Source organism: Heliangelus exortis, chromosome 16, assembly GCF_036169615.1.
Source record: "Heliangelus exortis chromosome 16, bHelExo1.hap1, whole genome shotgun sequence".
NCBI classification, from domain to species: domain Eukaryota; kingdom Metazoa; phylum Chordata; class Aves; order Apodiformes; family Trochilidae; genus Heliangelus; species Heliangelus exortis.
The window spans coordinates 3,992,817-4,008,011 of NC_092437.1; the positions used below are offsets into that span (position 1 = coordinate 3,992,817).

The 15,195-nt window shown below is 44.3% G+C and overlaps 2 protein-coding genes across 2 annotated transcripts; both read right to left on the reverse strand.

Moving 5' to 3' along the window:
- Positions 1-130: 130 nt before the first annotated feature.
- OGFR (opioid growth factor receptor) lies at positions 131-7,185 on the reverse strand. The gene is made up of 7 exons (XM_071759531.1): positions 6,886-7,185; positions 4,388-4,450; positions 4,013-4,097; positions 3,517-3,595; positions 3,015-3,081; positions 2,548-2,696; positions 131-1,869 (listed from the first exon to the last, which is right to left on the reverse strand). Exons 1-7 carry the CDS (start codon positions 7,087-7,089, stop codon positions 519-521), a joined length of 1,998 nt encoding a protein of 665 aa, XP_071615632.1. The 5' UTR covers positions 7,090-7,185; the 3' UTR covers positions 131-518.
- Positions 7,186-9,503: 2,318 nt separating this feature from the next.
- Positions 9,504-13,791, reverse strand: MRGBP (MRG domain binding protein). The gene is made up of 5 exons (XM_071759660.1): positions 13,509-13,791; positions 12,895-13,016; positions 12,287-12,368; positions 11,271-11,345; positions 9,504-10,204 (listed from the first exon to the last, which is right to left on the reverse strand). Exons 1-5 carry the CDS (start codon positions 13,738-13,740, stop codon positions 10,014-10,016), a joined length of 702 nt encoding a protein of 233 aa, XP_071615761.1. The 5' UTR covers positions 13,741-13,791; the 3' UTR covers positions 9,504-10,013.
- Positions 13,792-15,195: the final 1,404 nt, after the last annotated feature.

A 15,195-nucleotide genomic window follows, 5' to 3' on the forward strand; every position in this document is an offset into this window, starting at 1 on the left:
GCCACAAAAATAATGATTCCTGTCCTAGAAAGCAGAATCTTTGCCAGGAATAATCCTCCTGGGAAGGTACCACCTTTCAAAATAACAAACAGAAGTTACAGGGGAACAGAAAGAAGCCTGGCAAATTAGGTCATGCTGTCAATAACACCAAAAATCATGTGTTTAATAAATACTCAGCTAGTTCAAACAAGGAAACATTATAGTTTTCCTCTTCTCTTGAAGAAGAGACAGAACCAAAGCAAAGTGCAAAACCCCCTGTTACTGCAAGATAGTCCTGAACATCAGATAAAAAACAGGAACAGGACACAGCCTGCCTGTGAAGAAGACTAAATTAATTAGTTTTCTTCTTTAGGATAACCAACCCCAGTGAAGTACTCCAGGTGATACTAAAAAAGCAAGGAAAGGTGGAAGTCAGACAAGGGCTGGATCAGTTTATTCTTCCCTGTACTTCTGCTCTCCCAATCACTACAGATGGAGTTAGGGCTCTGTCGTTTCCTTGAATTCCCACTCTGCTGGTCTCATTCTGCTGCCACCTGCTCTTCACTGGGTTCTGCTGCATGCTCAGAGCTTTCAGGTTTTTGTTTTGCAGCCTCAGCACTCTCTTCTTCTGGACAAGAGGATGCCATGTTCTGCTCAACACTCTCCAGAACTTGTTTCTTGTCTGTGACTTCTGCTTCCCCTTTTCCACTCACATTTCCTGTGGTTTGAGGCTGTTCTACCCCATCTACCTCATTTTTGCCACCCAGGAGTGGGCTGCTGCAGTGATGCTGATCATTCTTTGCTGGGACTTCATCTCCACTTGGCTCCAAGCCACTATTTATTGGAGAAGTCCTGCCAGTCTTGAGACCCCTGGCTGGTTCCAGGCTTCCCACACCATTTGCATTACCCTCACCCTTCTCACTTGGTGCTTCTACAGTTGCATTTTTCTCACAGACATTTTCTTTTTCAGATTCACTCTTTGTAACAGATGGATTTAAATTGGCACTAGAAGCAGACAACCCCATGCTCAGGTTTATGGCCAAGCTGCATGATTTGTTTCTGGGGGGCCTTTTATCAACTCTCCTCCGTTTTGCAGTTGCATCACTGGCCTCTGGCACTGCTGAGTCTTTAGTATTTGCATTATCTTCCTTCTGTGGTTCCTGATTCTCTTCTGCTTGTACCAGTGAACCTGAGGAGGTGATTTCTGCATCAATTGCACACTCTCCCAGGTTACGGGAAATGTTCTCAATATCAGGAGGGCTTTTCAGAGGAGCACTCTTTGAGCAGTCTGCCATATTTGTACCCAGTTTTCTCTTCTTGCTCTCCTTCGTGCAATCATCCTCTGCCATACCCAGCACTTCTTCAGCCTCACTGTTTAAATCCTTCTCCTCCTGCTGCTCCTCTTCCCCATCCCCTCCCCTTGCAGGGCATTCATTTGGCTTCTCTTTTACATCTCCATCATTCCCTCCAGGCAGCAAGTCTGCAGCATCTCCAGCTTTCTGTTCTTCTGCTGGGGACTGGCTCTGATCTTTTTCCACAGAATCATCACATTTTTTGTCAGCAGTTTCCTGCTTATCTTCAGCCTTTTGCTGCAGCTGTGACTTGGTGAGGTGTGGTCTGTACTTCAAGAGTTTGTCCTGTGGTCCCCACACAAATTCGCTCCGAGGTTTGAAGTGTCGCCAGGCGTAGTGAACCAGTTCTCTCCTCTTCTTTCTGCTTCTGAGGGTGAACAGGAAGTAATCCAAGGCACTTCTCTTGACATTTGGTAACGTTTCCTCAACGAGAGTTTCTCTGAGGAAAAACTTCACCAAGTGGTACTGATAGTGTTCATAGCCCATCTCCCCCAGGCACTTCAGGATGCGCGTAATCCGCAAGTTGTTGTGGCTGTACCTGCAATAAACACCCAAGCAACATGGTGAAGTGACTCTTACAAGCCTGAAGTCACCAAAAAACACTCCTGCAAAACGTTTTGGGCATTGATTCATCTGTTAAAGACCATTTGACAACGTGGACTGGAGTCCAGGTGACCCACTTTTAAAGCAGCTACTGCTGCTGCCTGCCTTCAGCAGTGTTTTCCTTGCTCTTCTTGGATTAATCACCTCAGCTCCTTGGAAATTCAATAAACAATCAAGGAAGCATTTGGAAACACTCCTACTCAGTGCTTTAACAGAGTCCTGTGAAAGCTTTTTGTCTACTTGTGAAAACGTTTCAGTGCTTCCTATTAAAATAATGGTTTTAAACATAAGTTCTGCTAGATTAAGTACTAACATCTCCACAATGCCTATATTCCCTGCTTTAGGATGACAACATGAAGAACCCTGCTGTTAACAACTGCACTGGACACAGAATGAAACCTTTCTCAGTTGGTTCTTATTATTCTTGTCATTTATTACAGGGAGAGAATGCACTGACCTCCAGTCAGAGGCTGAGCCAAGCCAAAAATACTTTAGTTGGTTAACATCTTTATCAGCAAAAGCCTCCATTCATCAAGGGCTGAGGATTTTCTTGGATTTTTTTGTCTTCTAAAAAGGCTGCAGTAAAAGACCAGCAGTATAAACACAGACTCACCTGTTCAGGTTTCGAAATCTTTCAGCCCAATTCTCAGCTCTTTTAAGCTCTCCAGTTTCCTTGTTGACCAGCTCAATTCCATAAAACCTCAGCATCAGCTGATAAGCACGTACAAACCTCTGCATAACTTCCTCAGACTTCTTAAAGGCCTGAAAACAAGAGAGATCTCTGAGTACAAGCTACAACTCCCCAGTTACCTGCATCAGTTGAAGTGGCACTTCAATTATGAACAAGGCTTGATTGTATCAGCAAATATATTTCATTTCTGGGGTAGCTACTGGTAGGCAAAAAACAGACAAATGCTTAATGGTGACTGAGTGAGCTCTGTTCCCACTAGAAAGCAATTAAAAAAAAAAACCAAAACAAACAACACAACAAACTACACTTCAGATATAAGGCACCCAGGGAAAATCCTAACATAGTTCAGATTTAAAAAAAAAAAAAAAAAAGACAAAAGCTTCAAATACCTGGATTTCTTGACACGTGAGTTGTCTGGCACGCAAGTTCACCCCACGCTCACGTAAAGGGAACAGCCTGAAGGGAAAGGAATTTTCAGCCCAGAAAAACAAAGATGACATCCAACCCATTTCAGAAATTTTGCTGCCTTAGAGATCTCTTGGAAACCTCACATCCTTATGGGCCCAGAAGGAGTTTACTATATGCCAAATAAATCCCTCCCATCTAAGCATTGTTTACACCAATGATCACAACATATTCTCCTGATCTGGGTCTTTCTTGTTGCCCTAAGCCCAAGCACAACTGAGATCTATTGCCACATTTACCCTGGAAACCTGGGTCCCTTAAGAGTTTCTACTATTTCCAGAAAAACATAACTTCATAAAAATAAAGTGGCCATAGGTTTCATCCAGGAAATTCATCACCATTTTGGTCTTTTGGATTGAATTCAAGAGCACAGATAGAACTGGGTCTTACAGGAACCACAGCTAAAGGATACTGCAGACAGTTTACCATTGTATGTAAGAGTGGTTTTGTTCCAGAACTTCATAGTTGTCCCACCAAGTTTCAAGCAGAGTTTCAATATGCAAACCTAAAAAGAAAAGGCAAGAAGAAATTACATCAAAAGGAAATTAAAGTTAGCCAGTCACCCACAGTGGTTTATTATCCAGCACCAGGTGTTTGCATACAGGCATTAACTTCTCTAGACAACCAGCCTGGTAAGCCAGAAATAAAAATTCATTTTCTACCACTGAAGAGAAAATTAAGGAATGTACAGCAGGAGTAAGGACATTTTAAAATGGAAGTTCTTAAGTGAAGTTGTCTGTTTTGGTTGGGCTGGTTCGGTTTTTGTTGGGTTTTGGGTTTTTTTTTTTTGGTTTAGTGGAGTGTTTTGTTTGGTCGGTTTGTGTTTTTTTAATAATTGTCCCACAGGGATCAAGCTACTTTTTCATCAGCTCAGCCAGCTGCAAGGAAGTTACACTAAACAGCCATCACAGCAGATACTCACCCCGGGGCAAAAACTGAATCTCGTTTTTATAAAAGCTTAAGTTCCACATCTCTTCTTCATCAACATTTTCTGATTCTTTCAAGCCCTGAAGATGAGACCAAGAAATCAACAATCTTTTCAAAGACAGTATTCACTTCAACACTTCTCCTTCATCTCCTTTTTTTTAAATGTTTCAAGCTAAATCACTGAAACACGCTCTGGGCAGTCACAGCTTGGTTCTGATGCACCCACATTCCCACCACCCCTTCCACCTCACAAATGAAGCCTTCAATGGTTCTGAGCCTGTCAATGCCAGGAAAAAAGGGTGCCCTGAAATCTGGGAAGTGTTCCTAACTGGAGATGTGATGAGGAAGAGCCCCAGGAGCAGGTTCATACCGGGTAGTGATGTCTGTACCTCTGCAAATCTTCTGCCGCGTGCCAGTTGCGCCAGGCTGGGTACTAGAGAAGAGAGAGAGAGAGAAATCAGGAATCAAAAATAAAGCTGTCTTCTCCAAAATAAAATAAAATCCAGGCTGAATTCAGCATTTCTCAGGTTCCCCTGCCTGTAGCTCTCCTGTGTGCTCCATTCTCCCCCTCCCAGCAGCCCCACACCAGCCCATTTGTTGCTGCAGTAGTTTCTCTGCATGACAACTTTGGACTCAGAAGTCCACATTACCTCCTTTACCAAAATATTTTTTTTTTATTTATTGGAAGTTTTATTTATTTAGAAGCTTTATTTATTAGAAGTCTTCATGTTTCATACAGGTCTTTCACAGAATTGTTCTGCTTGGCAAAGACCTTCAGGATCATTGAGTCCAACCATTAACCCAACCCTACCAACCATTGACCTAACTCTACTCAGGCCAGTGGTTAAACCAGAAATTCACACATCAGCTCCTGAATTCTCACATCCCTTCCAGGCAATCCAAGTGGGTTTTCCCTTCCCTCCAAACCTGCAGGACATCAGTCAGAACATGCCTTGCTGTGCAGAGAGTGTCAGGAAAGCACTACAAAGCCAGGAGAGGGTAAGACAAACAGTTTTTGCCTGAAAACTGGAATTTTTGTTGATAAAGTTAGAAGGCAGATCTACAGGGCTTGAGATTAAAACGTGGCTCTGAGGAGAAAAGCATGAACCTCAAGCATTAACCTTTTAAAAATGAGCAGAAAAGTCACAAATTTTCAGTGCTTGCCCTTGGAAGCCCAAAGCACTGAAAGCAAAAGAACTGGAAATTCACCTGCAGGAATTTCAGACCACAAACATGGAGTATTTGCAGAGACACAAGTGAAGTGCAAAGGTAAAAGCTGAATTTAAAGTTGATTTTGAAAGTGTGCCGTGGAAAAAAAAAAAAAAAAGCCTTTAACCTCAGTACTGAATAAAAACCACTAGCAGCTTCTGCTATAAAATAAACCATCCAGGCTGAGGAGAGAAGAACAGCAATCAGTGTAATATAAGAAGGAGGAACTCGTTTTGGAAACTGACTCATGCCTTTGGGAGGTTGTGAAGGAATAAATGGGTAGCAGGAGATTTACTATTTCCTTCTGTATGCATCCTCACTGCTCTTCAAAAAATTTTTTTAGGGACTGTCAGGCAGAGATAACTACACATTCATCACTGAATGAAGAACTCCTCTTTAAAGATGCAGAACAATATTCCAGGAGCCATAAACCACAGGGACAACATCCTTCTTTGTGAGGCAAAGTTTGAGAAGTCCACTCACTGGATTAAAAAAATGGTCCTTGTTTTTACAGTTGGCACAATCCAGGAGTTGCTCTAAGAAAAAAAAAATCTACGTGAAGAAGAAACAAATTAAAAAAGAATAATCTGAACATGCTGGAAACATTAAAACTTGTGAACAAAACCAAAGCCCAAAGAAAAGTGCCAGTATGCCCTCAAAACAGGTGAAACCCTTCAAAAGGAAATCTCTGCCTTGAAGTATTTCAGCTCTTTTGCCAAAACCACCTGTGACCTCCCACACCTCTGCTTGCACAGCTCAGGCCTCACTTCATTCCATCCAGTAAACTCCATGAGGATGCAGACAGGAATGGGAACATCCACCTGCTCTATTCCAATATTAATTTTGGTTGTAAAGCACAAATAATATTTTTCTAGGAATTTTTCTGCTATACTATGTTCTAATATTTTTCTATTTAAATTCTAATTTATATTCTATTTATTTATATTCTATTTATTTATTTATATTCTAATTTAAATTCTATTTATATTCTAAAATTTTTCTGCTATACTATGTTGCACATAATTTATTTATTTATTTATTTAAAGGGAGGTTACTTTAATACCTTAACGCTTAATTTAAATGTCGAAGTTACTACTAAACTCTCTTAAAAAAGAGTATTTATTGGAAAGCTTAGTCTATTTAGATTTTAATTATATGGACAGTCACTGAAACGAAACTCAAGTGAAGGATTCACTTTCCTTTCCCCAAAAGGGGAGGAGTTAGGGTGAAAGCCAGGGATGTGTTTCGACTGCCCCAAGAAAAACTGAAAAAAAACCGACCCCGTTTTGCGTTTGCCAAAGCAACGCTGCTCCCAACATTATTGATCCCAAGATTATTGATCCCAACATTATTGATGCTCAATCTCATCCCGACAGCAAATTAGGAAAGTAAAGCGCTGCGGCCCAACCACACCGGCACCACGGAGAGGATGACCTGGGAAGAATAATCCGACCCACAAACTCTCCGGGACGATCCCAAGGGCTACGGGCTAAGTCTCCCGGTACCGATACCGCTCCTAAAAACCTCCCGGACTGCGGCGAACGGCACCGGGTGCGGAGCAGGATGCGGGGGCAGCCCAGGAGCCCCTTCCCCTGCCCTCCCCGCCCCCGAAGGTCACCTCCCCACCTCGGGGGACCCTCGCACCCCTCTGGCACCCACCTGGGCCTGCCAGGAGCTGGGCGCCCAGCTCTGCACCGGCTGCTCCCCGGCATCCTCCGGCTCCTCCCCGGTTGCCGCCTCCGCTACCGCCGCTTCGCTGTCTTCCTCGCCGCCATCCTCATCCTCCTCATCCTCGTCCCAGGTGGAGTCGTAACTGCTGCAGTTCGCCTCGTCCTCTGCCCAGAAGCTGCACCGGGACGCCATGGGGAAGGGGAAGGGGAACGGGAATGGGAAGGGAAAGGGAAAGCGAAAGGGGCGGCGGGACCGAGCGCCCCCGCACGTGGGGGGGGGAGAAGGAAGCGCGGGAAAGCTCCGCCCCCTCCCCGCAGCGCCGCCTCCCATTGGCTGCCGGCCCCATGGGTGCTCCGCCCCTTCCCGCAGCACCGCCTCCCATTGGCCGCCGCCCGCCCGGCCCCGCGGTCCCTGTGCCCGTCGCCCCGCGCTCCCTCACAGGGAGATGATGGCGGCTCCCGCGGTGGCGGTCCCGGCCGTGCCCTCCCTGCTCCGATCATCCCCCCTGTTCCTTCAGGGATCTTCCCTTCCGGGCTCTCCTCCGAGAGGGGAAAAAAAAATATATATTTATATAAAAAATGGAAACGCAATTCTGCTCCTTTCCATCCATCCCCTTTCCAGCTGGGCAGGCTTCCCCCCCCTTGCCACACAACCTGGTGGCACTTGGGGACAAGGAACTGGGGCAGCGGGAGGTTCCCTCTTCCCTGCTCTGAGGAAACCCCCTACCAAGGCTTGGGGGCTTCTTCACGCGTTAAAAACGTCCTGTGGCTGTATTCCTCTTGCAGGAGAAGCAGTAAAACCACCCCGGGGGAAAGGGGAGGGAGGTAAAAAGAGCTGCAGGTCACTGACACTGGGGTCATTTGAAGCACTTGGTATTTTCCAAATGCCTCAGCTTCACAGCCAAGATTCCTAAAAAAATCTGTTGGATTGATGTGAAATCGCCAGTGGGTTTTCCTGAATTCCAAGCTGGTGTGGAGAGATTGCACCAGTGCATGTTCATGTTGATGTTTCTCCTGCAAGCTCTGTTGCCATTGGTATGGCAAAAAAATTAGGGCTAGAATCTGTTGGATGAAACAGATTTATCCCCAAGGCCATGAAAGTTATAAAATCTGCACTTTGTGGCCAAAATCCATGTGGATCACAACAAAAAAAAACCCAGTTTTCTTTCTCAAACTTTTCTTCTTTCTCAGGGCTTTTTTTTTTTTTTTTCTGTTGTTGCTTCCTTACCAGAAACTGCGACTTGGTAATCCCAACAAAGAAATGAAATTGAGCATTTTTCTTAAATGTTTGAACTAAACCCAGGAGCTTCCTCAAATAAGGCTGCAAAACTTCCTTTTGTAAGCACCCAGAAAACCTGAGACACGTGCAGCATCTCTCCCACAAACCAGAGCTCTTTCTCCACCTGGCAGGTATTTATCCTGTGGACCCTTTTTGCAAGGTTTTTCAGCTGAAGCACAGCACTAAATTCATGGAATTTTATATTTCCTGCTTTGGAATTGATGCCCTGCTCTCTGAGATCCTGAAAAGAGGGAGCTTGCATCATTCTGTAAAAGCAGATGCAGTGTAGCTCTGAACTTCCCCAGCAGGTGGGAGAGGGTGAAGAGGTGAGCTGCCAAAAGACTGCAACAAAACCTTCATCTTCTCAGCTCAGCACTTCACAGCTGGGTTGTGCAGTTAGAAGAGAGCAAATCCTCCAGTTTGAAAACTTGCAGCAACCTGTCTGCTGATTTCCTATCAAAAAACTTAAAAGAAATAAGAGGGTAGGAGTTTGTAACATCCAAAGTTAGGGAAAAAAACCCTAAACAAACAAAAAACCACATCAACACTTTTGACCAATTTACCTAAAAGCACAAGATGCCTGAGCAATTACCAAAACATACTGGGCCAAATTTTAATCAAGTTACACAACAATTGGCATTTAGTAAAATAAAAACAAGTCAAATTTATTTTTGGTATAAAACAGGTGAAGCAAATAATGCAGACAAGAACTTGGTCACGTACCTAGAATGAAAGCAAAAACTTGTAGGTCCTTAGTTCCTCACCTTGAAGGCAATACTGACAAATTAAGAATACTTCTTTTTTATGAACTGACAGTTAATATGGTGAAAAAAACCCCAGTAACAGTGCTGCCTACTTCATTCACCATCCAACATGTTTGTTGATGGCACTGCATCTTGTCACAACATAAAAATAGTAACTTCCAAAACCTGAATATTCTAGTGTATAAAAGAGAAGCTTTACAATGTCAGTAGGACTCAAGTTGTAGAACAAAATTAACATTTTGGAACTCCAAATGCCATTAACATCTGCTAAAATGGCTTTTAAAAAATAAATAATGAAGTACAAACCCCACTACCATATGCTACATGTCAAATGGATGAAGAAATGTGTCCAGGCTCAGGCACAGCTCAGCTGATCCCTTACAAAACCATGTGACACCACTGGGTATTTTCTTTAGAGTACTTATTAACTATTATTCTAGTGGCATTAGTATTTTCACTTCACTTATGGTAAATAAACCTATAAAGATTGAAAAATGTTGCACCACAAAGGGTGAAAGAAGGTTCCTCCAGTAAACAGAGTGAAAGAATACTTCAACTCAGCAGTTAATCTGTATTTCAAAGAACTTTAGTTTTACTGAACCAACAAATTCAGACATTTGATGCAAACCTGGTGTTTGCAGGAAGTCAAACTGCCCAACAACGTTACCCACACAGGGCCTGGGATATTCCCAGACAACAACAAAGCAAAGGCAGAAACACCAACCCCCAAACTGCAGAAGGAACCTATGCTCACTGTGTTTCACTGAGCACTTGTTTCACGAGCTATGTTAAGTTGTCTGAAATGTGACCACCTTCTGTTACCCACCCAGAAAACTCCAGATGCTGCCAGTTTGCTCTCCAGTGCCCTGAGAAGGCAGCGAGGCAGAAAACACATCAGGAAACACCAAGTCTTGCACGTGTACCAAGCCAGTGTGCAGGTTCTTCCAATTCCTGGCTCAGCTCTTTTTTCCTTTCTCAAAAAGTTTAGGTAGCAACTACTGTGCTACTGGGTTTTTTTGTGTTTTTTTTTTTAATGTCCCACAGTTTATTAGTTCTCTCTTTTCACAGCTTGCTTTATGTTCTACGTCGTTTTGCAGCACTGGGACTGGAGGGATTACTGTTTGCATTTAGGACCTTTTCAGTGACTCTGTTGCGTTTCCTCTTATCAGACCCTTCTTTGGACCCAGAATCTGATGAAGTTTTCTCTTTCTCTTTGCTGCTTGGCTTTTCTGTGGTTTTTCCTAAACTTCCAGAGGGCGCAAAAACTGAAATAGGATCAAAGTAATGATTCCAGATCAGAGTTATAAAGGTAGGCAAACAAAAAAAAGTGATTATCAAATTCCTTCATACTATATCAAGCTTTTCAAACCATTCAATTCTCAGCATATTTAACCACCAGTTTAGGCATTACTTTCACTTTTAATGGAAAAATCTGCTGTAAGAAAGGCACATCTTGCTTTTATTATTTGCTTTAAAGACAGGCATATATTTTGACAGACTAAAGTAAAGTGGGATTAAACAGCACTTAAAAATTAAAATACTTGAAAGGAACATTTACAGAAAATGGGATCATTCTCTGAAATTTATAACCAGCAACGCTCGTTACATTTGGCATTACAGAGAGATTTTAAAACTGGACACCCAAAATGTGAAATTTAATATATTTTTTTAAATACATTTTTACATCTTTCATGACAGTCCATCTTAAAACACTGCTTAGTCTGTGATATAAATATTGTGAAATGACACACTTAACATTTGACTTGGTCTGTTAAGGTTAATAGCAGGATCTTTACTGTTGACATTTGACTTTGTTCTACAGCAAAACGTTAGGAAAATAAGCTTTATATTTAAAAGAAGCATAATAATGCAAATAAAATAAAACACAGCTCCACTCTGCCTGTCCTCACATTGAAGCATACAGTCTTACAATCTTTTTTGATCTCTAGGCCCTGTTTTCCCCCACAGCTACAAAGATCCCAACACAGTATTTTGGTTCATTAAAACTGGACTCCACTTTCTCTCAGAGATCTTTGGATTGCATCACACTCGCAGGGTTGTGTCAAGTACATTTTAAAACCAAAAAACTCCAAAGCTATACAACTTTGTTGCACATAGGAATTAGGAGCAAAGGAGAAATCTTTCCCAGTACCAGATATTGGCAACTGCTTATTCTGTGCATTCTTAAATTGTTCTTGGCATGAGCATATGCTGCGTCTGAACACAAAACACAAATTCCAGAATAATTGGGATTTACATTTTAACATTAATTTCTCAGAGATACAGTTGTCTTTTAATCTTGTATCACACAGTAGAGAGTTACAAATTTACCTTCTTCTGGACCTGCATGTGTTTCCATCTCTTCTTTTATTTCCTCTTTCACTTCTTCTTCTATCATGACTTTTCCTACAGAAAAGAAACAGATGGTTTTAAAGATCTGTGTGCAATTTTTTTTATGGATTAGTGGCCTCAACCTATGTGAACAATCTTAACAAATATTCAGTGCAACATTGAGCAGTGATTTAGGTTCCTCAGCACTGTGTAGAGGAACACAGGTAACAGTTCCAGCATTCACTGAGCATAATGAAAAGCACTGACAATTTTAAGTGGAAAGCTTGAGTACCTAATAAGTGAGAAACACTCTACTGTGGTTTTAAATACCCCAAAAAGTCCTTTGCAGATGCTTGAAGTTCTTAGCTTCTACCTTGGGTAACAGCACTAGGTAAGACACACCAGTGCCATAGCTCCCACTCTTTAAAAAACAACTTTGCTACAAATTTTGCCACATTACAATGGGCAGATCATCTCTTTCAGCACAATTATGGTCTGATGTAACATTATAGCAGTCTGAAAAAATGCAAAAAAACCCCATAATCACCATGCAAAGAGCCATATTGTGCCTTTCAATCTGCAGACTGCTGTTAGTGAAGCACATGGATCTTTTCTGCACAGCCAGAAGGAGGAACTGAACCTCAACAGTGTAAACAGAACCTGTTTGTGCAGCAGTAGCATCCCATTTGAGAAATATTCAGTGTAATCTGCCCAAAGGTCTCTCTCTCCCACTATCCTGTCTCCTACTGTGGCCAGTCACAGAGGCTGACAGGGAGCATGTGAACATTACAAGCAGGAATCCTTTGCCCAACAATTTATGTCAGGCAGATGATTTAAAAAAATTATGAGATAAAGTTCTGCTTAACAGTTAATTTTCCCAATACACCTTACACACCAGTGCAAAGGAATGGCCTTGGATTGGCACATTATGCTCTTTTTCTGGGGGAGTTCTGTTAAACTACCTGAGCTGAGCTTAGAGTAATGAAGAATAAGAAACTGCTATCACATCTTCTTACCTTCTCTCACTTCTTGAATCATTTCGTCAGGAAGAGCAAAATTCTTCTCTATATTAGGAAAGGGAAGAATCTCAGATTCGTGCTTAGAAATGAAAGAAAGATCTCCATGAATGACTTGGTAAAAACCTTGACTTGGAAGTTCTATTTTACATGCACTCGCTAAATATTTCTTAACGAGATACTTCAAACATTAATTGGGAAGAACTGGGAAGCTCCTGATGCCAAACTGATTATTAAGGTGAAGATATTTGAGAGCCAGGCTCATGATCATTTAAGATCATTTCAGGAATCCAACTATGACTTCTTATGTAAACACACTGTGACCTTCTTGTTTGGCATGTAAGTAAAATACCTATGGAAACGACTGCTGGATCTGCATTTAGGCAACTTGAACTGAGAGAATTCCATATGACAATAACAATTCCCCAGCAACAAACCACTGAAGGTTTGACTGTCTCCCACCTAATGAGGAAAACCTCATCAGCTCCCTGGAATGACACAGAACTCTTAGCAACACGACAGGAATGTCAGGCTCAGCGATCCTGACCCATCAAACCTCATCAACTGTAAGAAACAAGACCGTGCTGGTGCCAATCCTTGGTACTCACAAGTGCCTGCATATCATACATGGTGCTCAGGTGGTCCCAGATCACTTTGGAAGAAATCTGCCGCCCGATATTCTGACTGAATTTATCTCGGATACAGATCATGTGGAAATGGCGATTCACACCTGAGGGGAGAACTCAGCACAATTAACACTACCAACAGTTTCACTTATAACACACACTCGAGAAACCAAACCAAACCAAACCAAACCAGACCAGACCAAACCAGACCAGCCTTTCTATCCTTACAGGGAAAACATGCATTATGGGTGACATAACATACATGACAGGCGCTATTCTCGGGATGCCCTGCGGGGTGATGCAGACGTGCGTCCGCTTTTAGAGAGGCTGCTTGAGAACCGACCCAAGGCAGCACGGCAGGGAAGGCAGAGGGAAACGAGGAGGGCTGGCTCCGAGCCCCACGAGGGAAGGCAGAGGAAGCCGGCCGCGAACGGCACCTCCATCCCCGCAGGCCCCGGGGCTCTGGGCCTGCATCGGGCCCGGAGGCCGCTGGGGGCAGCAGCGCGGCGGGGCCGGCAGCGCACCCCGACACCTCGCTCTCCTCCCCGGCCAGCGCCGCTACTCGACACCGAGGCTCACCCGCGGCCCGCTCTCACCTACGGGCTTGTGGCCCAGCATGGCGTGGAAGAGGCAAACCTCCACTTCGGGGCTCCACACCACCACCGCCTCCTCCGCCGGCACCCCGGGATCCGGGGCTGCGGAAGCCGCTGCCGCCGCCGCAGCTGCAACGGCAGCAGCGACCGCCGCGGCGGCTCCGGCCCCGGCCCCGGCCGCGGGTAGCGGCGGCTTCTCCACAGCGGCGGCCGAGCCGCCCTCCGCCTCCCCCATGGCCGCGGCTCCCGGGCCGCAGCGGCTCCTGGCGGGCGGGAGGCGGCGGGGAGGGGGCGGTGGGAGCGGCGAGGCGGAGCGGGGCCTGGGCGGGAGGGGGGGGAAGGCCCGCGGCGGGCCCGGTGCTGAGGTGTGGGGAGGTGTTTCGGTGGGGTTTTACCTCAGGTTTGTGTGATACAAAGAGCTGATGGGGTCTGTAAGCCCGCCGGGAACGCACCGAGTGGATTTAATTTAAATCCTGCTGGTGAGAGGGGTGATAATTCCGCAAAGCTGGCACAGCTCAGAGTGGAACGTGAAAATATTTATAGTGCCATCATGTATTCACGTGTATAAAGCCTACATGTGTTTTATGGGTGCTCACTGTCCTGAAACTCGCAGATTGTGGGTTAAAGTTATCTCTGTCTTCAGTTCCAGAATGTTTCGATTTTACTGCGCAAGGGAATGGGGAAGGGGCTTCCATTGGAAGTGTACAGTAGCTTCCAGAAGTGTGGTTTTCCTATCAAAATCAGCAAAATTCATGCAAAGATCACTATTCTGGCTGAGCTAAACAATTCTCGTAGTTCCCTGGGCTGTCTGCCCAACTCCATTCAAAGTTCACCTTTCTAATGTTGTCTTGTTCGCTCATCTGATCCCTTAAATTAATCACCTTTAGGCAATCAAGCATCACATTATTAATTACCCACTTAAATTTCATAGACTCATAGAATGGTTTGGGTTGGAAGGGACCTTAAAGATCATCTTGTCCCAGCCCCCTTGCCATGGGCATGGACACCTCCCATTAAACCAGGTTGATCCAAGCCCCATCCAACCTCCCCTTCAACACTTCCAGGGAGGATTTTCTCCTTTCTCATTTGACCAAATCCTTCAAATATTCCAACACCATTTTGGGCACACCATGCTCGTAGTGCCAGAGGCACAAGGTGGACATGGAGCCCATCCCCTCAATGACAAGATGAGGCCATCAGATGCCTCTAAGAAGCTTCCCATCCACCACTGTCAAAATTTTGGGTTTCTTGGGCCGATCATGGAGGCAGCAGAATGCCATCATCCCAAATGGTCCCTGTAGTCCTCTTCTTCTGCCTTTGGGATCAGCAGAGGGTTTGGAAGTTGACATTAGGAGGTCAGAAGCACTTGGAAAACCTCTGCCATCCCAGCTCTCACATTCCCAAAACACCTCCTATGGTGCAAGGAGCTGCCAAGGTGGAATATGATGCTGGGGAAAGGTCTCGTGTGCTGCAACCCCCTCAAACCTCTTGTCCTTGTCACAACAGGATCATTTAGTATCAACCTGCCATCGATACTTAAAAAAATAACTGCGCCAGGCGTGCTTGAAAGATGCAGAACCCACCAGCTTTGTCCGTCATTTAAAGCGTAAAAACTCATTATGTCTGGAAAAAAAGAGAATGTATCATTCCTTTGGTGACAGGGGTTTGTGCGTGGTTAGGTATTATTAGA